The following is a 27,666-nucleotide window of genomic DNA, read 5'->3' as shown; positions in this document are numbered from 1 at the left end:
CGCACGTCACAACTGACTCGTCCCACTTCGCTCTACAGTAAAAAACATGTCACACAAATAAACGCCTGCAAAAAAGCGAGACGTACAAAGAAAGATTTTTGCTGTGAAAACACACAAAAAGAAAATGTTTTTGTTTTTTTTTGTCCGAACACAACAGACCAAACAGTCTTCAAAAAGTATTTCATATTAGATGAAGTCACAGTTGACATTTTGCATGCAGACACAAACAAACAAAAAAGGGTTTGTGTGATTAAAGTCAACTGCATTCTTACAAGTATTGTTGTGGTTCTAACATGACAGTGTGCTTAAGAAATAGAAAATACGGTAACACTTTGGTATGGGGAACATATTCACCATTAATTAATGGCTTATTAACATGCAAATTAGTAATATATTGGCTCTTAATTATTCAGTATTAAGTACTTATTAATGCCTTATTATGCATGGCCTTATTATACAACCAGTATGCCATTAACTAAGACTAACCTCAGAATTATTGCTTTTTAGTACTAAGTAAGGATGCTGTTGTAAATGATTCTCCCTTTAATACCACTTAATGAATATGGTCTGTTCTTACATAACAAAACACAAAACTATAATAACCCTAACCCTAACCCTTAAGTCTTTGTTACTTACAATATGTTCCCCTAGTGTCCAAATTACTCTAAATTAAGTCATATGTTCCCCATACTAAAGTGTTTCCCATTATTCACCATCAATTAGTTGCTTATTAACATGCAAATTAGTAACATATTGGCTCTTAATTAGTCATTATTAAGTACTTATTAATGCCTTATTCTGCATGGCCTTATTATACAACCAGTAAGCCATTAACTAAGAGTCTTCCCTCAATAACCTCAGAATTATTGCTTATTAGTAACCCTAACCCTAACCCCTAGTGTCCGAATAACTCTAAATTAAGTATTTCTTACATAGAATATGTTCCCCATGCTAAAGTGTTACCGAAAACACAATAATCTGCTGGTTCTTCAATGTCATGCACTTATTTGTGCCTTATTCCAGTCTACCCTTCCTCCTCTAAATCCCCATGCAGTGCAAGTACAGTATGTGTGTGACAGAGACGCTGCGCTAATGCAGCTCATGGTGGATTAAGTATAGATGGTTAGTATGGATGACAGTAGGATTTTTTTTTCAATTAAATCCTTAAGTACATAATTCATTATTATATAGTGTGGATGTGCCTTTAATCAAGTACAAGCATACTGTAGTGTGCAGTGGTGTGCTGTCAGGGCCAGCAAGGCCTTCTCTGCTGGCCTAACATAACCAGAAATCATGATCATAATTAAAGATACAATTATTTTTTAATTTACTTTCCCTAAATATCTGAAAGTATTCATATTCTCTTCATGTCATATTATGCTCCTTCCAGTGCTGTTGTTTTTAGTTTTAGTTTGTATCCAATCAGAATTCAGCTATCTTATGTTGCCATGCTGTACCAAGTCTGCCCGGGCCTTCAGAATCAACAATGCAGGCGTCCGTGCACTGTAAGTGATCGGGGACATACAGTTGATAGACAGTTGCGATAGCCTATTAGATCACAAGTTGTTGCCAGTAAGGCCATCTAGAATCTAGATGGCCTCACATTGAATGAGACATTTACGCGTCCTGTGATTGGATACTCATCGGGACCGTTAGCGGATGAATTTGAGAACACATAGAGTTGATAGACAGTTGCGATAGCCAATCAGATCACAAGTTGTTGACAGCAGCTGTTAACTCTTGTTGTTAAAGTGTGTCATGCTAGTCATTTAATTAACATTGTTACATGTGTATTTGTCGCCATCATGTGGTCAGGGCAGTTAATATATCTTTGACAAGTGTGTACTTTGAATCAAACTTTATTGACCGGAAGTTGCATAAACCAAGCTGATACATTTACGGTATATGTTTTAATTGCTGATGCGTTTTAATTCATCAGAAAATACCCCGTTTTGTATACTGTTGATGTGATTCAATGCACGGTAGGGCGTAAATGTGTTCCTGTATAGTATTTCTCCAGCAATGGTCATGTGGGGACATCAATGATGGTATTTTGAGAGGAAATCATTGAAGTCGGACATCACTCAAGGCCTAGGTGGGAATCGCACGGCCCACCACTGGTAGTGTGGCTATATAGAGTTAATTTGTATTCTGACCAATTAAAGGATTGTACATTGAATTAGTTCCCCTGTGCATATTCGACAGGAATAAATAAACATAGATTCAATTTTAACAAGCCTTCTACTCAAATAATAGTAGTTTAAGTAAGTCAAATTAAATAAAGATAAAATTACATTGAAATGTGATAATCCTTAACAAGCCGGTATATTAAAGGGGCTGTTAGCAGCCTTTACAGTGATGCTTAGACGGTCACTGAGGTGGGAACTATGATTGACACATCAATTAGATGTATCCATGAGAGCATGTTGTTGTAAGCTGTGAAGTGTGTGTGTTAAAATCGTGGTTGTGTTTTACAAATCATGACAGATGTGAACAAGAGCATGTATTGTCTATGTGTGGTGACGTAAATGAGGTGTGGTTGTTTTGTATAATAACTATGTGTCAATGAAAGGGCATTTTATGACTTTTCTTAATTTGATTACATGCTATAGTATGATTGTATTCTTATAATTGTGTTGCATGATTGTTGTATCCCTTTAATTTAGGTAGCCAGGGACTGCAGATGGAAATGAGCTATTTAGCTATAATCTGGTTCAGAACATATCTGTCTTTGAGTTTATTGTTTCTGTGCATTGTCCCTTCAAATAAAGACTAATCTAAACTAAACTAGAGCAAAGGTCTTTAACCTTTTGACCTCAGGGCCCAACTTTTCCACTCCAGAGGAAGTGGAAATATTAACTCTGAACTAGTAATTAGTCATTTTAATCATGTTCAATAATTATATTTAACCTGCTTATAGTTTACAACCTTGTCAAATAATATAAATCCATGTGTGTATGTGTGTATGTATATATATATATATATATATATATATATATATATATATATATATATATATATATATATATATACATATATATATATATATATATATATACACACATATATATATATATATATATATATATATATATATATATATATATATATATATATATATATATATATATGTATATATATATATATATATATACATTCATGCATACACACACACACACACACATATACATATATATATATACATACATACATACATACATACATACATACATACATACATACATACACACACACACACACACACACATATATATATATATATATATATATATATATATATATACATAATTGACTTTTTAATTTTTAATTTTTTTTATTAGTCAATCCAACAAAACAATACACAACAATACCAAAACAATGCAATTCAAATTCCAAAACCAAACCCATAATTTACTTTGATACACCTATTTTGACTGAATATTAATGTATTATTTAATGCAAAAATGTATTAAATGTTTTTTTGGTCATTCTATCTGATTGAAAAACAATTCTACAATATATGCACATTAAATAATGCTTGTTTTCCAACTAGTTTGTTGGTAAACAATGATAATAATCAAATGAAGGAACACTTGTATAATATCATGGGGCACTGTATATTATTACAGTAGAGAAAGGATTCATATGTCTCCATTCCTGGGTGGATTTCACATGAGAGGAAAGTGTGGGGGGGGGGGGGTTAATCATTTTGCAATGCATTTTGCTAAAAATGATGGAAAGCGCAACCCTACATAGCGACTGACGCTGTGGTCAAATTTAGAATTGCCACACAACACATTTTAAGATATCCAACACACTACTGCCTTCCGGCGGCTAAAGTGGATAGTGCACTCCCCCAATTCGTCATGTTTCATGTGTCAGGTAAACCGCGACAAATGAGGCCATACGAATCCCCTTCTTACTGTATATGTTTTGCAGTTACAAGCGGCCCTCTGATGGCAGCCACAAGTGTGATGCGGCCCACGATGAAAGTGAGTTCGACACCTTAATGTTTTACATTAACTACTTTTTTGTAATCATTTAGTTTCTTTTCAGCTTTGCTTTTGAAACACTTTGTAAATTTTGGTAACACTTTAGTATGGGGAACATTATTCACCATTAATTAGTTGCTTATTAACATGTAAATTAGTAACACATTAGCTCTTAAAGGCCTACCGACCACACAGTCTGATAGTTTATATATCAATGATGAAATCTTAACATTGCAACACATGCCAATACGGCCGGGTTAACTTATAAAGTGCAATTTTAAATTTCCCGGGAAATACCCGGCTGAAAACGTCTCGGTAGGATGATGTTTGCGCGTGACGTCACGGACTGGACGGAAGTATTGGGACACCATTGTGTCCCAATACAAACAGCGTCTGTTTTCATCGAAAAATTCCACAGTATTCTGGACATCTGTGTTGGTGAATCTTTTGCAATTTGTTTAATGAACAATGGAGACAGCAAAAAAGAAAGCTGTAGGTGGGATCGGTGTATTAGCGGCTGGCTACAGCAACACAACCAGGAGGACTTTGAGTCGGATAGCAGACGCGCTATCCGACGCTAGCCGCCGACCGCACCGATGATCGGGTGAAGTCCTTCGTCGCGCCGTCGATCGCTGGAACGCAGGTGAGCACGGGTCGTGATGAGCAGATGAGGGCTGGCGTAGGTGGAGAGCTAATGTTTTTAGCATAGCTCTGTCGAGGTCCCGTAGCTAAGTTAGCTTCAATGGCGTCGTTAGCAACAGCATTGCTAGGCACCGCCAGGCTGGACAGCATTAACCGTGTGGTTACAGGTCCAGGGTTTGGTTCGGTGTCTCCTGATAGTAGAAGTAATAGTAGTATTGTTGATCTTCTGTCTATCCTTCCAGTCAGGGGCTTATTTCTTCTGTTTCTATCCGCAGTTAAGCACGATGCTATCACGTTAGCTCCGAAGCTAAAGTGCTTCACCGATGTATTGTCGTGGAGATAAAAGTCACTGTGAATGTCCATTTCGCGTTCTCGACTCTCATTTTCAAGAGGATATAGTATCCGAGGTGGTTTAAAATACAAATCCGTGATCCACAATAGAAAAAGGAGAAAGTGTGGAATCCAATGAACCCTTGTACCTAAGTTACGGTCAGAGCGAAAAAATATACGTCCTGCACTGCACTCTAGTCCTTCACTCTCACGTCCCTCATCCACAAATCTTTCATCCTCGCTCAAATTAATGGAGTAATCGTTGCTTTCTCCGTCCGAATCGCAATCGAAATGTGAGGAGCCCTTCAACCTGTGACGTCACGCTACTTCCGGTACAGGCAAGGCTTTTTTTATCAGCGACCAAAAGTTGCAAACTTTATCGTCCATGTTCTCTACTAAATCCATCCATCCATCCATCCATCCAGCCATCCATCTTCTTCCGCTTATCCGAGGTCGGGTCTTGATTGATTGATTGATTGAGACTTTTATTAGTAGGTTGCACAGTGAAGTACATATTCCGTACAATTGACCACTAAATGGTAACACCCGAATAAGTTTTTCAACTTGTTTAAGTCGGGGTCCACTTAAATTGATTCATGATACAGATATATACTATCATATATACTATCATCATAATACAGTCATCACACAAGAAAATCACATTGAATTATTTACATTATTTACAATCAGGAGTGTGGAGGGGGGGTGGGGGGGGGGGGATATGGCCATCAAGTAGTGGACATAGAGAGAGAGAGAGAGAGAGAGAGAGAGAGAGATCAGAAGGCATAAGAAAAAGAATCTGCATTTGATTGTTTACATTTGATTATTAGCAATTACCCCCCAGCGAGGTGACGTTCCACGTCCCAAGAGCTAGCTTCTGTAGCCGAGGATCGGACCGCCAAGTGCCCTGCCTTCGGCTGCCGCCCAGCTCACATCGCACCCGACCTCTATGACCCCTGCTATGGGTGGTGAGCCCATTGGAGGGGGAACCCATGTTGCCTCTTCGGGCTGTGCCCGGCCGGGCCCCATGGGGACAGGCCCGGCCACCAGGCGCTTGCTATCGTGCCCCACCTCCGGGCCTGGCTCCAGAGGGAAATCTGGGTCCATAGTTTTTATTTCTCATTGAGGTCTACTAAATCCTTTCAGCAAAAATATGGCAATATCGCGAAATGATCAAGTATGACACAGAATGGATCTGCTATCCCCGTTTAAATTTAAAAAAATAATTTCAGTGGGCCTTTAGTATCATTTAATGAATATGGTCTGTTCTTACATAACAAATCACAAAACTACAATAACCCTGACCCTAAAGTCTTTGTTACTTACAATATGTTCCCCTAGTGTCCAAATAACTCTAAATTAAGTATTTGTTACTTATAATATGTTCCCCATACTAAAGTGTTACCCATTATTCACCATTAATTAGTTGCTTATTAACATGCAAATTAGTAACATATTGGCTCTCAATTAGACATTATTAGTACTTATTAATGCTTTATTCTGCATGGCCTTATTATACAACCAGTAAGCCATTAACTAAGAGTCTTCCCTCAATAAGCAACTAATTAATGGTGAATAATGTTCCCCATACTAAAGTGTTACGTACATTTCAATACTGGTAATGATCTAGAATGAGTAGCAAATAAATCAGTCATGTGGCATCGTTAAATGTACAACGGCGTGGCAAAGTTGGTAGAGTGGCCGTGCCAGCAATCGGAGTGTTGCTGGTTACTGGGGTTTAATCCCCACTTTCTACCATCCTAGTTATGTCCGTTGTGTCCTTGGGCAAGACACTTCACCCTTGCTCCTGATGGCTGCTGGTTAGCGCCTTGCATGGCAGCTCCCGCCATCAGTGTGTGAATGTGTGATTGTGGAAATAGTGTCAAAGCGCTTTGAGTACCTTGTAGGTAGAAAAGCGCTATACAAGTATAACCCATTTACCATTTAACAATGCCATATAAAGGATAAAGAAAATGATTACATTTTTGCAGTTAAAATGTCACTTTGGGGTACTGAACAAATGAGAGATAAAAAAAAATATGAACAAAAAAAAAATAATGACAAAGTGAGCCAATAGAAATGTTTTGTCCTTGCATTCATATGAGAGTTTGGGGCAGGAGTGAACGGAAAGGGTGGTAGCCCTCCAACTTAAGCAATGTGATACTGTGTAGAAGTGTGGAGGAGAGGAGGAGGAATTCTGTATTAGACAAAACTATCTACCTTGCAAATCAGCTTTCTTCAATGCAACTTTTGTCAGCAACATAGTTAGGGGAGGAAAAGGCAAAGTATAGCAGCTCTTAGTAAAACAAAAGAGCGTCGGCAATGAAAGAACATATGCACAGACTGACGATGGGGTCGGAATCAGCAGGGGGTTGGAGGTAAACGCTGGTCTTGGTGAAAGTCTAAACATATCACCGAATACTAGCAATATTCCGTGTTATAAAGAAGGCGTTGTGATTGACAGCAACCAGTGAAACTGTGTGGCATACAAAGAGGACAGTTTGACACAACCACCCAGAGTGCTAAATTCGATTACATGTGTAATGTGGGACCATAAAAGATCATGAGTTGCAAGCTCATTTGAAAAGGGTGGATAAATTGTGAAATTAAACTAGGTGACTGATGTTGAAAAATAAATCCAATATTATCACGGGATGCTGTGCACATTAGACTGGGCAAAAGCTATTCATGCATGCAACAAAGGCTTCATACATAATTCAAGATGATTGCTTCTGGCAAACTCTCAGATCCAGTAAGCTGTGCAGTGCAAAACGGAGTGGGGATGGAATAGGGAAGTAGCTACAACAGTACAAATATGGTTGAGGGAATAATCAGATTACGGTCAAGTGACACACAAACGATAGCCCGTGATAAGGCGTCATTGTTTGATGCATTTGGACAGAACGCTTACACATTGTACCGGTGACATAATGCACCTGTGCACCACAGGTTGGTGTCAGTGTTGAGGGTATGTGACTTAGAACAATCTAAGAGCAACCCTTGAATGGGAAAATGTCACCACAGGAATTGGTAGGGTCTGTGTTTAACCAATCATCAAATGTATCCATTTATTGTAATTTCAGTTTTTTTGTTTTTGTTAACATGTAGGAATCGACACCATTTTGTGTTTAGTTAGGGGGTAAGACATACAATGACATATAATGACATTTCATCAAACATATGTTAACGTTGTTGCCCTAGGGGAAACTGGGTAACACATGGTTGTGTATAGGTACATAATTGGTGTTGTGTACATAATTGATCCATTTTTTTACGTAATGTTTTATATACATGTTACAGGTTATATATATTTTATTATTGAATGTATCAAATGTGATGAATATGTAATGGACCACAATGGAAACAAGCCTTTTGGCTTTTTGTGCCATCCATTTGCCTTTTTAAAGCATTACATAAATTAAATTCTTTAAGATGTCAATAAACTTCTCAATCAATCAATCAATGGCACACTGACAAAGCTTAACCTATTGTTACTATAACAATCTACAAGGTTAATATAGTTGGCTTCTCTTTCTTCCCCTCCATATATCTGCTTTATTTTGTATTTCAAGTTATCATTACATGCATGTATTGTTGCATCTGAGCAATTCCATCGTTGATAATAGAGGTAATTGTTATTATTCATTATCAATAGTGCTATTTCTTTTTTTTTTTTTTTTCTTTTTTTTTTTTTTTTTAATGTCCTGCCCAGCTTCTCGGGCAAATCATATAGCAGATGTAGATGCCCATATCGGATGTTCAGATTTACTTTACAAAAGAGAAGTGTAGGATACTTCTCTTGTTGCCTTACTTGTATTTTGACTTTATTAAATGTATTTATATTATCATTTGGTGCAGCCGGGCCAGAGCAGGAGGGGATAGAAAGAGAGAAAAAGGAAGACAGAGGGGGGACAAGAGGGGGATTATACAGAGAGACAAAAACAACAACAGCAAACACAACAACAACAACAACAACAACAACAGAGCAACATCAGCAAATACGACATGTACAAATATGATGGTAAAAGTATTAGCAAATAAGCAGTTAGCGAAAATAAAATAAAAAATACAGAAATGACAATGAGCATTAGTACACTAAAAATGGAGCAATATGAATACCAATAGAAATAGTGCTATTGATAATAAACAATACCAATACTTTACCTTTATTATCAACAATACAATTGTTCAAATGCAACAATACATATATGTAATGATAACTTGAGATACGAAAGAATGCAGAAAAATGGAGGGTAAAAAAGAGAAGCAACCTACATTAACCTTGTAGATTGTTATAGTAACAATAGGTTAAGCTTTGTCAGTGTGCCATGTGTTATACCCAGTTTACCCTAGGGCAACAACGTTAATATATGTTTGATGAAACGTGATTATGTGCATGAGTGTATGTGTGCATATGTACTTGTATATGTACAGTATGTGTATATGTGTGCTTGTACAGTGAATGTATATGTACAGAATGCGTATACGTGTGTACAGCGAATGTATATGTACAGTATGTGTATACAGTATGTGTGTTTGAACAGTGAATGTATATGTACAGTATGTGTATATGTGTGTTTGTACAGTGAATGTATATGTATAGTATATGTATGTGTGTGTTTGTACAGTGAAGGTATATGTGTAGTGAATGTATATGTACAGTATGTGTATACAGTATGTTTGTATAATGAATGTGCGTGTGGATGTACGAACTTTGAGTGTGTAAATATGTACTGTATTTATTTGTATATGTATGTGGGAGCGTAGGTACCTATGTATGTCTGTATGTATGTGTGTGAGTATATGTGAATTTGCATGTACAATACATTTGACTCCCAGTGTGTGCGGGAGCCAGAGTACGGCCCCAGCCTCCCCGTGCTATTTCTATTGGTATTTGTATTGTTTCATTTGTAGTGTAATAATGTTCATTGTCATTTCTGTATTATTATTTATTTTACTAACTGCGTCTTTGCTATCACGTTTACCAACATATTTGTACATATCATTTGCTGATGTTGTTCTATTGTTGTTGTTGTTGTTGTTATTGTTGCGTTTGCTGTTGTTGTTTTCGTCTGTCTTATAATAATAATAATAATAATAATAATGAATTACATTTGTAACATACTTTACATTTGTTAAAATCTCAAAGTGCTACAAAGTATAAAAATAAAAATATAAAGTATAAATATATAATCAAAAATTAAAATAGAAATTAAATCATGACACACACTAGATAAACACTAGATAAAACAGAAACATAGATAAAAATAGAAATGATCCCCCTCTTGTCCCCACAATTTCCCTCTCTGTCTTCCTTTTTTTCTCTTTCTATCCCCTACTGCTTCGGCCCGGCTACACCAAATAATTATATAAATTCATTTAAATAAAGTCAAATACTAATATGGCAACATGAGAAGTATCCCACACTTGTCTTTTGTAAAGTAAATTTGTACAGCCGATATGGGCATCTACATCAACAATATGATTTGGCTGAGAAGCTGGACAGGACAAAAAAAAATAGAAAATAAAAAAATAATAAAAAAGATAGGGGATAAGACAGCTAATTACAGCGCCAAACAAAACACATATGGACACGCATACGCACATATTCTAACAGCTAAGGGGACATATGATCATTTTAATGTACATTTAACACACTTCCTTGTGGTCGAGAATAGATAATATTAATTGGATATGCTCTGGTGTAAATTTAGTGTAAGTTATGCTTAACGGGCACATTTTTAACGCCCTTTCTAAGTATGCCTACAAAACGGTTTGTTTGGGGAGGTGATCCTTTTAGATCCAAATGAACCCCTCCACACCCCACCTCTGTACACCGTTAAAATATATATTTTGAAGACAAACATCACCACTATTATATTTTTCCAGATAAAAATTGACTTCATAGCATATCTCACTGGGCCCATGTAAGTACGTCCGTCAAACTGTGATGTCAAAAATGGCCCACTTTTAAACAAAGACTACAAAACGACATTCAGAGGCATTAAAAACTGGGTGCAAGGTCACTCATGAACACATTAATTTCATGATTTGATGCTTTGGTATTGTTTAAGACAAGTATTGTCACGGCGCGGACTCGAACCCGCTTTTCTCCAGCAGCTGAGTCTCCCAGTTCCTCCTCTGGCTGCACGCCCACGCAGCGACAAAGCTGCAGACAATTGCTAATCAACACACCTGGACCTGACGAGAGGGAGCAACATAAAAGCCAGCGGACCCAAGGGACCTTTGCCAGAACGTAGCCTATCTTTCACAGTAAGCATCACGTCTGGCACCTCTCCCTCGTTCCTTGCTCGCCTTCTTTGTGCTCTTCCTCGTTCCCGTGTTTGATGTCCCTTGTGTCTTCCCCGTTGCCTGTGATCGTGTCTTGCCTCATGACCTCCAACCGGATCTCTGCTTGCCTCCCTCGACCTTCGACCCCTGCTTGGACTCGGACATTGTTGCCTCTCTCCAACCCCCGACTGCTCGCCTCCCTGCTGACTGCCTCTTTGCCTTGCCCCTTGGATTCGGCGAAAGATTCACACAACACGCACCGACAACAACCCCTGGTAAAACATTGTTAATTCTACACATCGTCCGCACTCATTCACTTGTGGTAGCATACACACCCCACACACTCATCAAGGTTTTCAATAAATCTGGTAAACCGCAGTTCTGCCTTGGTGTCCCGTCCTTCCCTTTGCCCGGTACATAACAAGTATCTAACAATGTAACAACCTTTCTAAGTCAGAATAGAGGAAAATCATCACATGTGCCCTGTGTAACATGTCATATTAAAATCTATCTATAGCTGACGTGATCCGGGGAGAACAAACTTCAGACACAGAGGTGCCCAAAGTATGGATCGGGGGCCAAGTCTGTTGTTCCGCAGAGTAATGTCAAAATAAAAACAAAGAAACAAATAACAGTAAAAATGTAAAAAACAAATGTATGCAATTTAATGAGAAAAAATTAATATTGATACCAATACATAATAAAATAAGCTGTGTCATCTATTACACAAAGCTGACGTGAATGTACATATTTAGCATTTTTTATTTTACAAATTAAAACATCAATAAAATAGCTATGACTTTTCAGTAGGCAGCCTTTGGTGGAAAAGTTTGGAAAATCCTGACCTAACATGTCAATAACAGCAACATTTTTATGATATAATATTTGCCAAATTATGATATTGATAAGATTTTTTGTCCAAAAATATTACCTTTGCTTACAACATTACTATTTTTAGTAAAAACAAAAAGAAAAAAAAGAAAAGAAAAAAAAGGTTCAAAATCTCAGTTGTTTTTTTTTCTTTTGACATAATTTTTTTTTTGTGTGATAGTAAAATACTTTGTTTTAATTTAAACAGGACATATTAGAAAAACAACAAGAAGTTGACAGACATGATTTTTAACTCAGTTGTGGCAAGCATCTTGGGAATATTCCAATGTAAACTGGGTTTAAAATGTTCTTTAAAACCCAAACATATAAGAACACCACTAGCAGCTAGCAAATCCTACCAATAGACATTTAATTTACCAAATAAACATCTATATTTCTCAATAGGGGTATCCTGATGGTCAACAATTATCAGATTATATCAGCTCACATCTAAAATATCTAATATGAGATCTGATAGAAGCAGTCCTGCAGCGTGTTTACTCGTGCAAAGTTGGACAGCCAGCTAAGATCAAAATGTCCTCCATTATGCACACAATGTTTGTCTTTTCTTGTATTTTTGTTAAAGTCATTTACGAAAGGTAAACATGGTAGGCTACAGCCTACTACGATCTAGCAGCTACACAACAGCTAAGCACACAATAGCTAGACATGCGTAGTAAGTGTCTTATTACAGTTAAAACACCACATTTGTCAACATAATCATGTATCATACATGTTTATCATACATCAAATGTTTCTTTGTTTGACTAATTTCAATTGATCAAACTGTTTATAACATTCCAAACTGCAAAATAATATAACTATGTATGATTTGTGCTGATATCGCATTGGATCAATACCGGTATCAGCCAATACTGAAGAAGCCGATATTGGTATCCTGTCAAACAATTAAACAAATTGTATCTGGACGTATCTATTTGTCACAATTAGAAAGTTCAAAGTGTACAAATTGCCGTCCGTGCTGAATAAGATAACTGGAATTCATACTGCCAAATGCAATTGTGCATACCCCTTCCACGTGCACATACCTGTACACAAATTAGATCTTCCAAAAGATTGAACAAAAATATGCCATGGTTGCTATATTTCTATCAAACCAAACGGTAAGTAAAATCATGCACTTTTCCAAACCCTGCTTATGTAACCTAACGTTATCCTCGTGTGCATGTGTATTAGTGGGGTGTGCCTGAATTGGTCTGACCAGGAAGAGTGTGCGATATACTACTTGAAGTTTGTTCAAAAACAAGCGAACGTACAACACCTTTAAGCTGATACAAAGCTACCTACACGTTTATAGAATCCTGGAAATTGAAAATGATAACAAGGAACAAGTATTGATTGAACCTTTGACTTCTGCTAATTTGTACATTTTATCTTGTGTCCTGTCCATATAAAATCAATAAGACATTTTTGGTTTAACACTGTCACGTATTCTGCATCTCTGTCTGGACTGGAGCCTGCAGTGCCTCAGACTGGAAGTCTCTGCAGAGAGTGGTGAGGACCGCGGAAAAGATCATCAGGACTACTCTTCCTCCTATCCGGGAGATCGCAAAAAGCCGCTGCCTGACCAGGGCTCAGAAAATCAGTAGAGACTCCTCCCACCCCCACCAAGGACTGTTTTCACTGCTGGACTCTGGAAAGAGGTTCCGCAGCCTCCGTAGCAGAACCTCCAGGTTCTGTAACAGCTTCTTCCCTCCGGCCATAAGACTCTTGAACGCATCATAATAATCCCCTCAACTCCCCCAAAAAAACGGATAAACTCGCTGGACTATAAAGACAATATAACATACATCCATAAACGTGGATGCATATGCAAAAGTGCAATATATTTATCTGTAAAGTAAATCTATTTATATCTGCACCGCATTGCTCTTTTATCCTGCACTACCACGAGTAATGCAACAAAATTGTGTTATTATCTGTACTGTATAGTTCAAATTTGAATGACAATAAAGGAAGTCTAAGTCTAAATATATTCAGTTTTTCTTCAGCAGCATCATTTTTGCTGATATAATAATCTTAAGAAAGCTTCTGTATTATTTTGTGATTAATTGTCTTTTTAATCACGTTGCTTATTAATTAAACTGAAACCTCACCTTCACATCCCCTTTCAATTTGTCCCACGCAGTCCAGCGCATCTGACATCAAGTCAGGGAGACGGCCATTGAGATCCACTGATGCCAGACAACCTTGAAAGCCCTCCTTGGCATGCACCAATTTAGGAAGTTCCTTGTACATCTCCTTGGCCACTCCACCAATATAAAGGTTGCCTGCACAAATAGGAAAAAAAACAGAGCAATACTGACCCCTGCTGGAAGAAAATGACACTCCACATAGCAGGATGGTAACAGAACTGTATATCATGGGGAGGGGATACAAAATAAGGAGCTTTATCATTGTGAGCTTGAGGAGAAGTTGTCAGACTAAAGACTAAGGCAGTTTGGATTATTTCTAATAAGGATAACTGTCTTATGCAAATTAGGTAGAGTATAGAATTAGAGTGGACATTTTTCCACCGGCATACAAACATTACGTCTAGGACCGCACCATTTAAAATAAACAATTACATCTCATTGTATGTTCTAATTTGGTATCGAGCAGGGGTGTCAATCTCATTTTAGCTCAGGGGCCGCATGGAGGAAAATGTGTGCACACGCGGGCCGGACTATCAAAATCATGACATTAAAACTAAAAAATAAAGACAACTTCTGATTGTTTTCTTTGGCCAAAAATAAAAATAACACATTCTGAAAATAATACAATAAAAATATTGAAAAAAAAAATACCGTTTGATCCATGAAGGAAAAAAGAAAGTGAATGAATGTTTATAACTGAATACATTTACATATGCATAAATATGTGTTTTCTTCTGTATTTTTTTTAAATAAATTAAGTAACGTTTATGACAACCTTTTTCCAAAACACAATACAGAATGTGAGATGTAACAGGATAATGCATACATTTATCATTTGTTTTCAAAACGGTTGCAAAAAAGTGGGACCCCAAAAATGTACGTGGGACCCCATTTTTATGACTTGATGGGGTCCTTGGGACCCCATTTTGAAAATTTCTAGCGCCAACACTGACGGAATGTTGGTGCGTGCAAAACAGCAGCAGGCGGCTGTGGCCTGCGGGCCGGTTCCAATACTAATCAAATATCATCCCGGGGGCCATAGATAATCCATTCCCCTGGTATAGACTGTATTTTAACTGAGTGGGAATGTATATTTATGTTAATACAGATGATCATTTACTTTGTATGACAATGTATTGTTTTATATTCAAATTCATTGTTTGCCTGTGTCTTATAATCCACCAACAATGGAGACATCTGAACTATACCAAGCACTTAATACAATAAATGATCATGATAATGTACAGCGTAATTGACAATGCCTTCTCACCCTTTAAGTCCAGGTTTTTGGCTCCTGTGGTGGTCTGAGTGGTGATCTTGGTGTCAATCTTAACAGTGTGGTGGTTGTTGGCATCCCTGGAGATGATGACGCTGTGCCAGTTGTTGTCGTTGAGAGGCTTGTTGGAATTCCCTTTGATCAAATGGGCTCCGTTTCCCAAGTCTGACACATAATGCAAGTACCTACAACCAGACAGTTACAATGACTTAGAATGTTATAGGTACACAAAAAAACAGCATGCATTATTGAATCCGTGTAAAAAAAATGTATATTAGGATGCTGAAAACTGGAGCAAATATGTGCATGTTCGTGGAACGCATGTGTTTGTTTAAGCATGAGTCTGTGCGTTTGCATAAAAAAGAGGCTAAGTAACTGTCAGGCTGCCGAATTAACAAAGGCTGTGGGCTGTGATGAACAAATCAGTTCTTTAATTCCCAAGGTTTAAGGGCAGTTTATAATTTTTACACGCTCAGTTTAATTAAAATGTATGACTTTAATGTTTCCGCAAGGCGAATAAAAGTATAACTTCGGGGCCTTACTTGAAAGAAGGTCATTCTATAGCTGTATTTCAGCAAATGCATTCTTCTGTGATTAATTCTGTTTGAATGTTGGGTACGTTTTGTGTCTTTGTGAAGATTAAAAAAGAGGAGTAATAGTCAAAAGCTCTCCCAGTAGCCATTCTGGCAAAAATGTGATAAAAAAGGGATTGGAATTATTTAGTAATAACGCTCAAATATGTTCTGTTCTGAAAGTGTCGGGGTGTATAAAGGGTTGTTATGTTCATTTTGAGACAATTATAGTTTGGTTGCTAACATTTTTTTCAGTTGCAGGTCTCTAATGTGTTAATATAGAGTGAAAGAAAAATAACTTTTTGATTGTTACTGTCAGATAGGTCGTACTTTAAAGGGGAGCTATGGTTAATTTTGTCTATTCTGACCCATTAATGTTGTTACACAGTTGGATTCATGCATTTTGGCGTTAACTTGCACACAGTTTTAGGTGCCACTGATTTTTGGGTGTAATAATAGATGATAAAATGAATTGGAAATCTCATGTAAAATATATACAACATAAAGTAGCAAGAAACACGTCAATAATGAATAAAGCAAAACATGTTCTAGACCAAAGATCACTTCATATTCTCTGCTGCTCGCTAGTGTTACCATATCTGAGTTATTGTGTAGAAATATGGGGAAACAACTACAAATGTGCACTTCATTCACTAACTGTGTTACAAACAAATCTATTAGAATAATACATAATGTTGAATATAGAGCATACAAACCCTTTATTTATTAAATCACAATTATTGAAATTTGGTGCATTTGCAAACAGCTAAAATGATGTATAAAGCAAACTGTAACCTGCTACCCAAGAATGGACAACAATTCTTCTCAACAAAAGAGGAGAAATATAACCTTGGGGGAAATCTAATTTAAAACATTTGTAGACTCGTACAACACTTAAAACCTTTAGCATATCAGTATGTGGAATTAAATTATGGAATGGATTAACCAAATAAATCCAACAAAGCACCAATATGATTCAGTTTAAGAGACTGTTCAAACTACAAGTGTTCACAAAGTACAAAGAACAAGAATTATGATGAACATCTTGAACCCTTTCGTTTCCCTTTTTTTTATTGAGACAAATATTATGTATTTAATATTTGTTTGCTTACTATGGTATATTATTTATTTATCCTTTATGTGTTCACTGTTCTGTTACAGAGAACAAGGACATTGGATAAAATTGCTATGGTATGAAAAGGGGTAGGATTAAATAAACTCTGCTTCTTCCTACTCCTTTTCGGACGTGCTGTAATGAAACATCTGGAATTGTGTGATGCATTATATTGTATCATATGCATGTTCGAAATAAACTGAAACTGAACTGAACTGTCCGCGAGGTTTTGCTGTGATGTCACTACAAGGTAGATGTACTTATTTGGACATGAAGTCGAGTTCTCAGCCAGAGGGGAAATTAGGTTCTCCCCCTCTGCTTTAGGGCACGAGGAAACATTTGTTTTATAAGCTAATATTTTAATCTAATCCTGGCATGTGTTTCAAAACACAGATGTGCAACATACATGGTAATAATTGTAGCTTTTTTTATGCACTCTCTAAATCGATCAGAGATTGTGTATCTAATGTTGTGAGCGGGTGAATCTACATCCTGTTGAGGAAGTTTATTTTGTGGCCGTGTCTGGAAAAAAATAATTTTAAAACATATATTTAAACAGGGTACATTTTTAAAATATAAATTATGATACTATAAGAGAGGGTGGGGCATGATTTAATTTGCAATCAGGAAACGCCTCCACAATAGAATATATTGCAGACAAACTTAAAGAACGGGTGATAAAAGTTACTGTGGATCAAAAATCACGCAACATTTACCCTTAAGCATATCCAACACATAATATCTACACCACAAGGACGAGTTTTAAATGTAGATTAAAAACTCTATAGGTCATCTTTGATAAAATGTTCATTATTATGGTCGTATTTTGCTCTCCTTATTAGATATGGGTAATAAACACCTCTTCAGAGTGTCAATGAAAACAGTGTTTTTCAACCATTTTTGAGTCAAGGCACATTTTTTTCATTGAAAAAATACGGAGGCACACCACCAGCAGACAACATTAAAACATTAAACTCAGTAGCCGATATTGACAGTACAAAGTTGTTCTCGCAAGTGTTGGATATGAATTCAAACCACAACCAACCATGCATCACTATAGCTCTTGTCTCAAAGTAGGTGTACTGTCACGGCCTGTCACTCACGCCGTGACTTATTTGGAGTTTTTTGGTGTCTTCCTGTGTGTAGTGTTTTAGATCTTGTCTTGAGCTCCTATTTGGACTTTTCCTGTTTTGTTGGTATTTTCTTGTAGCAGTTTCAAGTCTTCCTTGAGAGCTATTCCCCACACCTACATTGTTTTAGCAATCAAGAATATTTAAGTTGTCGCTATCCTTCTTTGCAGGGACATTGTTGATTGTCATGTCATGGTCGGATGTACTTTGTGGACGCTGTTTGCTGCACACGCTGTAAGTCTTTGCTGTCGTCCAGCATTCTGTTTTTGTTTACTTTGTAACCAATTCAGTTTTAGTTTCGTTTTGCATACCCTTCCCTAAGCTTCAATGCCTTTCTTAACGGCACTCGCCTTCTGTTTATTTTTGGTTTAATCATTAGATACATTTTTACCTGCACACTATCGTCTGCATATTTTTTGCTTTTATTTTTATGAATTCAATGATTCTTTCACACATATCTTATGGCTTAACTACATGGTCCCAAGCACACCAGTCATCAATCAAGACCATTGAGTGTCTTTATAACCACACCTTGAAAGTTCTAGACAAGAAGAGTATACAATATCATCATTGCGAAATTTTAACCAAATACAATATTTTAAGTTTTACCAATTTTATTTTGTTATACACAGTCAAACTGTTTTTTAAATGATTGGATAACTCTGCTCCCCAATTGCTCTGCAAGGCAATTACAAGACTGCAAAGTGGTACCACATCTACCACCCGAGCAATGTCAAAGGGCAACTGTTGCGTTCCATTCCGTAGAACATATTTTGCCCAGACTGCCTTTTCAATAAAAGGACCACAACTATGGAACTCTTTACCGGACACTTTGAAAAGTATACCTGCACTTGTCACTTTCAAAAAACAAACAAAATTATGGCTAGTTGAGCAACAATCGTGTTCCCATGTTTAGTTTTTACTAATTTTTACTAATTGGTTTTTATCTAGTCTGCACTTTGTCTGTGTTATTATTATTATTGGCTTTTATCTAGTTTGCACTTCGTCTGTATTATTATTACAAATAAATATAAATGATAAATGGGTTATACTTGTATAGCGCTTTTCTACCTTCAAGGTACTCAAAGCGCTTTGACAGTATTTCCACATTCACCCATTCACACACACATTCACACACTGATGGAGGGAGCTGCCATGCAAGGCGCTAACCAGCACCCATCAGAGGCAAGGGTGAAGTGTCTTGCCCAAGGACACAACAGACGTGACTAGGATGGTAGAAGGTGGGGCTTGAACCCCAGTAACCAGCAACACTCCGATTGCTGGCACAGCCACTCTACCAATTATTATCGACTCATTCTATTTTTTATTTTCCTATTTTAATGATGTTGGATCTGTGTTGTTGTTATTGTTGTTGGGGACAAGTGTTGTAAATTAGCTTTGGCTACAAACACTATGATGCATACATTGGATAACTGTTTCAGATGTCTATGTTTTTGTATCTGTCCCTATTTCAAATAAACCTCTATAATAATAATAATATTGCGACCACATTATTTGCGGATTATAATTACTGGTTTGCAAAATTATTTTTAACCCAATTAGGTGAAATTACATAATCTCCCGGCGCAGTGGTTGAAAAACACTGAATCAAAACACACTTTTGTTGTTTTTGGTACTGCAATTGCCAATCATTAAGGAAAACACTGAATCTTATCTACATACCCTTTGACCAGCTCCACCACGATGAAGTCATTGCCATCGCCGCTGTTATAGAGGATAAGGCCATCAGAGGAGGTGGTCTTAAACTGAAAAAAAAGGTGCATGGAGTAGTAGGCTTGCAGCGCCGTGAGGGTCACGTAGCTGGAGCGCGACTTGAAGGTGACAGGATCGGCGATGATGTTCTTGAAGCCGATCATGGCGTTGAGCTCGCAGTAGTCGATGTCGCCGTTTTTACACAAGTCTATGTAGGCCATGCCGTTGAAGGCCAGGCTCTGCAGGTGGCCGATGAAGTTCGATGGCACCATGGACATGTAGCGCTTTTCTGTCACGATGCCTGTCTCGATGTTGTGGAACTCCAACTGGGTGTGGTCACCCGCCATTTGGCCTTGGATCAACAGAGTTGGGGAAAGGAAAGAGGGCATTGTTGGGGGACGGGGTTGATTACAGAGAGTTTGGCAACACAAATAGAAATGGGACAGATACAGTAAAAAGCAAGCCGGGATTATCAAGATGCGCCAGTAGAGCCACCCCTGGCCAAATTGGGGATTCAATTTGGTACCCTATAAATACACTATATTGCCAAACGTATTTGGCCACCCATCCAAATGATGAGAATCAGGTGTCCTAATCACTTAGCCCGGTGTATAAAATCAAGCACTTAGACATGGAGACTGTTTCTACAAACATTTGTGAAAGTGATTTCCAGCGTGGAACTGTCATTAGCAGGGGTCCCCAACTGGCCCACAGGAATTCCCAAGTAAATGTATTTTATTTTATTTTATTTTTTTTAAATCTGTCCTTTCTAATCCATTTTCAACCGCTTGTTACTCTTGGTGTCTCCTAGACGCTCAGGCATATCAGCATTTGTCTAAAAATGCATTATTCCATCAAACACATGACATCATTGCACTCGCGCCGCAGTGTCCGGCGAGCATGCAGGAAGTGCACGCTCTTTCAGTCAATTAGTGCGCGAGGAATATATATATATATATATATATATATATATATATATATATATATATATATATATATATATATATATATATATATATATATATATATATATATATATATACATATATATATATATATACATATATATATATATATATATATATATATATATATATATATATACATATATATATATATATACATATATATATATATATACATATATATATATATATATATACATATATATATATATATACATATATGTATATATACATATATATATATATATATATATATATACATATATATATATATACATATATATATATATATATATATATATATATATATATATACATATATATATATATATACATATATATATATATATATATATATATATATATATATATATACATATATATATATATATACATATATATATATATATACATATATATATATATATATATACATATATATATATATATACATATATGTATATATACATATATATATATATATATATATATACATATATATATATATACATATATATATATATATATATATACATATATATATATATATATATATATATACACACATATATATATATATATATATATATATATATATATATATATATATATATATATATATATATATATATATATATATATATATATATATATATATATATATATATATATATATATATATATATATACACTATATTGCCAACATTATTTGGCCACCTGCCTTTACTCACATATGAACTTGAAGTGCCATTCCATGGAATTGTCCAAAATGTTTTGGTATCCTGGAGCATTCAAAGTTGATTTCACTGGAAATAAGGGGCCAAGCCAATTCCTGTAAAACCAACCCCACATCATAATTCCTCCTCCACCAAATTTCATAATCGGCACAATGCAGTTCGAAATGTAGCGTTCTCCTGGCAACCTCCAAACCCAGACTGGTCCATCACATTGCCAGATGGAAAAGTGTGATTAATCAGTCCAGAGAAGGCGTATCCACTGCTCTAGGGTCCAGTGGCTATAGCTTGGATACAGCTGCTCGGCCATGGAAACCCATTCTATGAAGCTCTCTGCGTACTGTACGTGGGCTAATTGGAAGGTCACATGAAGTTTGGAACTCTGTAGAAACTGACTGTGCAGAAAGTCTTTGCACTATGCGCTTCAGCATCCACTGACCCCTCTCTGTCAGTTTACGTGGCCTACCACTTGGTGGCTGACTTGCTGTTGTTCCCAAACGCTTCACTTTTCTTATAATAAAGTTGACTTTGGAACATTTAGGAGTGAGGAAATTTCACGGACTGGATTTGTTGCACAGGTGGCATCCTATGACAGTTCCACGCTGGAAATCACTGAGAGCGGCCCATTCTTTCACAAATGTTTGTTGAAACAGTCTCCATGCCTAAGTGCTTGATTTTATACACCGGGCCAAGTGATTAGGACACCTGATTCTCATCATTTGGATGGGTGGCCAAATACTTTTGGCAATATAGTGTATATTTATATATATATACATACAGCCCGGCTCCCGGCCAAATTGTTTTAACCCTACGCGGCCCCCAAGTCAAAAAGTTTGGGGACCCCTGGTCATAAGGTTCCACCTGTGCAACAAATCCAGTCGTGAAAATTGCCTTGCTCCTAAATATTCCAAAGTCAACTTTATTATAAGAAAAGTGAAGAGTTTGGGAACAACAGCAAGTCAGCCACCAAGTGGTAGGCCAGGTAAACTGACAGAGAGGGGTCAGCGGATGCTGAAGCGCATAGTGCAAAGACTTTCTGCACAGTCAGTTGCTACAGAGCTCCAAAATTCATGTGACCTTCCAATTAGCCCACGTACAGTACGCAGAGAGCTTCATGGAATGGGTTTCCATGGCCGGGCAGCTGCATCTAAACCATACATCACCAAGTCCAATGCAAAGCGTGGGATGCAGTGGTGTAAAGCACGCCGCCACTGGACTCTAGAGCAGTGGAGACGCCTTCTCTGGAGTAATGAATCACGCTTTTCCATCTGGCAATCTGATGGAAGAGTCTGAGTTTGAAGGTTGCCAGGAGAATGCTACATTTCGGACTGCATTTTGCAGAGTGTGAAATTTGGTGGAGGAGGAATTATGGTGTGGGGTTGGTTTTTCAGGAGCTGGGCTAGGACCCTTAGTTCCAGTGAAAGGAACTTTGAATGCTCCAGGATACCAAAACATTTTGGACAATTCCATGGGATGGCACTTCAAAAGTTCATATGTGAGTAATGGCAGGTGGCCAAATACTTTTGGCACAACAGTGTATTTGCTTTTCAGCTTTTCAAGAGAGCACAATTATTTAGTTTGATGTTTACCTTACATGCCATAGCCAGGGGATAGAACCATCACCCTCTGCAACAAAAGGCCGGAGGGTGCAACCTAGCACCGGCAGTAGAAATGACGCGGTGTCATATAACTTATCTTTTTTTCCCCCCTCTCCTGCCTCGAGCTGACTTAGTGCCCAATGCACGCCTCACGGCAGCAACACACCCGCTTTGCACATTTGCCGTTAATGCTCCGCCTTGCGCAAAATGGAGCAATCCATGGATCGTGGCGCCATATACATAGCGCGCGTGCTCTGTGTAGGGAGGGGCGGCTCTCTGCGCAAACACTTTTAAAGCAATTTTCTCAAGGTTGCACAGTGTGTTATATGTGGCCACTACCCGTAAGGGATTGCACACATGGCTGCAGAAAAGAAAACAAAGAAAAAAAAAATCTGATATACGACAATTTATTTTTTAGAAATATTAGGGCTGTCAAATTTAACACGTTAATCACGAAGAATCATCACATTATCCATGTATCCATGTAGGTTAAACATCAAATTTATTTGATCGCACAAACGACATGCTCCTTTACCTCAAACGCGGATGGATATCAAAAAGGCGCCGTGGGTTGTTAAACGGTCAGTGATTTTGCCTCAAAATACACTTTGGACGGTATTTTAGATCAAACTAATTTAAGCAAATAAATGTGCAAAACATGAAGTAAAACATTTGAAAATGTTCCTGTATGACATTCTGACAATAAATATTGGGCCCCTTTCATAAAGTTAATTTACATAAGTAATTCATTGTGATCAATCACATTTTAAAAGTGTGATTAATATGATTTAAAAAGAATAAAAATAATTTGACAGTTTGACAAATAAGTATATTATAAGATTTTCTGCATTAATACCACATTTTCAAAGAACCAATTAAATAGATGCCATAATAGCACAAATGCATGAACATGTGTTCCCTAAGAACCAGTGTCCTTTGCAGTGGACATCTGATCATACTTGCCAACCTTGAGACCTCCGAATTCGGGAGATTGGGGGCGGGGGGTTGAGGTGTGAGGTGGTAGCGGGGGTGTATATTGTAGCCCGGAAGAGTTAGGGCTGCAAGGGGTTCTGGGTATTTGTTTTGTTGTGTTTATGTTGTGTTGCGGTGCGGATATTCTCCCGAAATGTGTTTGTCATTCTTGTTTGGGGTGGGTTCACAGTGTGGCACATATTTGTAACAGTGTTAAAGTTGTTTATACGGCCCTCAGTGTGACCTGCATGGCTGTTGACCAAGTATGGCTTGCAGTCACTTACGTGTGGCTGTAGAAGCCGCATACAACATGTGACTGGGCCAGCACGCTGTTTGTAAGGTGAAAAAGCGGACGCTAAAGGCAGTGCCATTATGGCACGCCCTTAATATTGTTGTTCGGGAGAAATTCGGGAGAATGATTTCCCCGGGAGATTTTCGGGAGGGGCACTGACATTCGGGAGTCTCCCAGAAAAATTGGGAGGGTTGGCAAGTATGAATCTGATTTTTTGCATATAGAACTCTCACAAAATTAATAGACCAAAAACAAATATCCACTAAAGAGGATGCTGGTACTCAGGAGGACATGGTTAAACCCAAAAGTATTCCTTGGTATATTTCAAATTGGATATATAATATTCAATAGTAATATAAATAATAATAAAACATGTATATCAATACGTTTTAAGTAGTTTTTAAATAACTTATATTTATTTTGTTGATTAGCTGCCTTCTGGAAATTATACCTGAAAAAAGGTCAAAGGACAAAAAGTAGTTGTGTTAGAAATATGAAGGAAACATTTACCATTTACTGTATGTATTTTAAACAATGACAATTTTGAGAGAATACCATTTGTAGAATTTAAAAAAAGATTCAATATATTGATATTCATTACTGTGAGTAATTCATTCATCATATTGCAATACATTTGGCAATTAATAATAATTTTGATGTATAAAATAATAATTATTAAATATTAACTTAAACAAATGTACATCACATTACACAACAACATTTTTTTCCATAATTTGGTGTAATTTCCCGCAAAAAGATGGCCATTTAACCAATTAAAGACCCCTTGAACAGTAAATATGGTCATGATAAATTATTTTGGACTTTACTGTTTATATAACCGGAGACAACTGCAGATGGAAAAGAAAAGTAGAACATAAACACAAGTTAATTTGGCAAATACCTTCCACTGGTGGCAGATCATCCACGGTCAGTTTCAAACTCTTCCCCCTCCTGTACACACGTACGGTGTGCCACTCATTATCATTCAGGTTCTGACCCGCAAATATTGTCTCTGGGCCTTTGCCTGTAGGACAGTCCAAAGTGTGGTTAACAAACATGCACACTGCACACTACAGACATCCTTTAGAGACGATAGAAGCAAAGAAAAGAGAAAAGGAGGAGAGTGGATAAGTTAATTTGTATGTAAAAGGCTGACATTATTACAGTATGGTCCATTAAAAAATACAAAAATCTGACTTGCATTTGCTGTACTCTTTGCATCATTAGATACGATTAAAAGTTTATAATCTTCTGAAATATACATGTTTTAGTAATAATTATATGTTTTAATATATATTTTTTGTGGCTGTACAGTAAGTAAACTGAAGAAATTGGGACACATGATTCTTGGCTTTCCACTCTTCCACTAGGTGGCAGCAAATAGCTACAATGAGCTATTGCAACAAACTGTCCAACTAAACCCTTATTTTTCAATACACATATATGGAATGGCTTATAAATTCATATTAGTGGAATAAACTTAACATGAAACATAATTATAATTTCAGGCTGTCAATAAGGATTGCTAGGGAAATACAGAATGGGATATCATTCTTTACAAGCACTCGCACGACTAATTGTACAGTATATGGTTTGAAAACATTTGATGTTGCGTGCTAGAGTAATTAAATATGATCATTAAAAAAACCAGAGATGGGCTTCAAAAGAAAAATGCTAATTTGTCTGTCATTAATTAAAATAACTCAGCAGACCTTTGAATCATGCCGTTAGCCAATCCTGAAAACATGACATTTTAATATTGCATGAATTGTGTGACTGCTAGCAGGCAGGCGGCGGTAAGTGAGAGGTTACACAGATTCAAGGTGGCAAACACCTCAAGCGTAAGCTAATTTAAAATCTGATAAATGAGAGCAACACAACAAATGGCATTTAAAAAAAAAAAACAACAACACCGCAAGAAGCAACTCAGCGGTTACAACTCACAAAAGCCTCCCTGGGTCCAAGATGTAGGAACCTCTGTGAGGATGTTGGAATCTGTCCAGACACCACTCCAGAATCCCCCGCTGTGTCCGCACGAGCAAACACGCAGCTGACAATATCCCATTGTGACAGAATTACATCTCTGAGCTGTGCCCACTGTGAGGAGAGTTCTAGATAGGTGCCAGGTTCATTTTCCTGAACCGCTTCATGGTTATTTATTGTCTCTTTCTCAGCAAGTTTTTAAAACCCTGATGCAATGCAAATGCAAATGTAAAAATGCCAAAGTTGTGGGACACGCTCAATCTTATGAGCTCGGTTTTGCTTTGTAAGCACTGAACACGGGGGACGGAATTGAAACGGGCGAAAGGATTAAGGACAAGAGATAAGGACTAAGGGAAAAGAGTTGGACTTGATCTTTGCCTTCCATCTTTTTCTGAGGAAACTCTCCATTCAGTATCTCTGCACTGCCTCTAGTCCAAAGCCATCTTCAATCCTCACTTATGGTGATCTATATGCAGTGATGGATCCACAACGATCTCTTGCCGCCTGGTTGACTTCCGTGCCCAAGGGAATAGGGAAGAATTGTGGCACAAGGGCGGCAAGAGAACATGTGATTATCCAGTCAATCAACTCGGGTTGGTGCTGCTCGGCCTGACACCGCGACTCACTCAGGTGGAGGAAAAAAGGGCTGACCAAGCAGCAAAAGTCAACTGGTGCTGGATTACTGTCAAAGCAGACATCAAAGTGGGTGCTGGTGGCAAGGGAAGCTTATAGCCAGGCCATGCCAGGTGACCCACTTGTCTGATAACTGTCAGACTTCCTTTAAAGGCTATTGTGAGCATGTTCTTCTACAAAGGTCAAGAAAGAGGGGCAGTCGCTCTATTCCCGGCCTGGGCAATTATTTTGACTCGGGGGCCACATTTAGAGAAAAAAATGTGTCTGGGGGCCGGTATATCTATTTTTAGGGACACTAATACAAAACCTCACAATAATGTCTGATTGATTGCTAAAAGCGTTATGACAGACCGCCTTGAAAAACGTAATGGAATTTAAATTTTTCTATGAACGATAAAACACT

General features: G+C 37.3%; 1 protein-coding gene across 16 annotated transcripts in view; it reads right to left on the bottom strand.

Annotated features, from left to right (window-relative positions):
* The window catches only part of LOC133657258 (neurexin-1a-like), a 623,384-nt gene that overhangs the window by 294,936 nt on the left and 300,782 nt on the right, over positions 1-27,666 (bottom strand). For all 16 annotated transcript variants that reach the window (XM_062058360.1, XM_062058362.1, XM_062058372.1 and 13 more), the window contains 4 exons: positions 25,549-25,671; positions 20,057-20,438; positions 15,552-15,742; positions 14,243-14,416 (listed from right to left, as the gene is read on the bottom strand). In XM_062058360.1, coding sequence (XP_061914344.1) covers positions 14,243-14,416; positions 15,552-15,742; positions 20,057-20,438; positions 25,549-25,671 — 870 coding nt within the window. The remainder of the gene's footprint in view (positions 1-14,242; positions 14,417-15,551; positions 15,743-20,056; positions 20,439-25,548; positions 25,672-27,666) is intronic.

The sequence above is a fragment of the Entelurus aequoreus genome, linkage group LG09 (genome assembly GCF_033978785.1).
Source record: "Entelurus aequoreus isolate RoL-2023_Sb linkage group LG09, RoL_Eaeq_v1.1, whole genome shotgun sequence".
Taxonomy (NCBI): Eukaryota; Metazoa; Chordata; class Actinopteri; order Syngnathiformes; family Syngnathidae; genus Entelurus; species Entelurus aequoreus.
The sequence above is the reverse complement of the archived record's forward strand: the minus strand, read 5'-3'. Positions and strand labels throughout refer to the sequence as shown.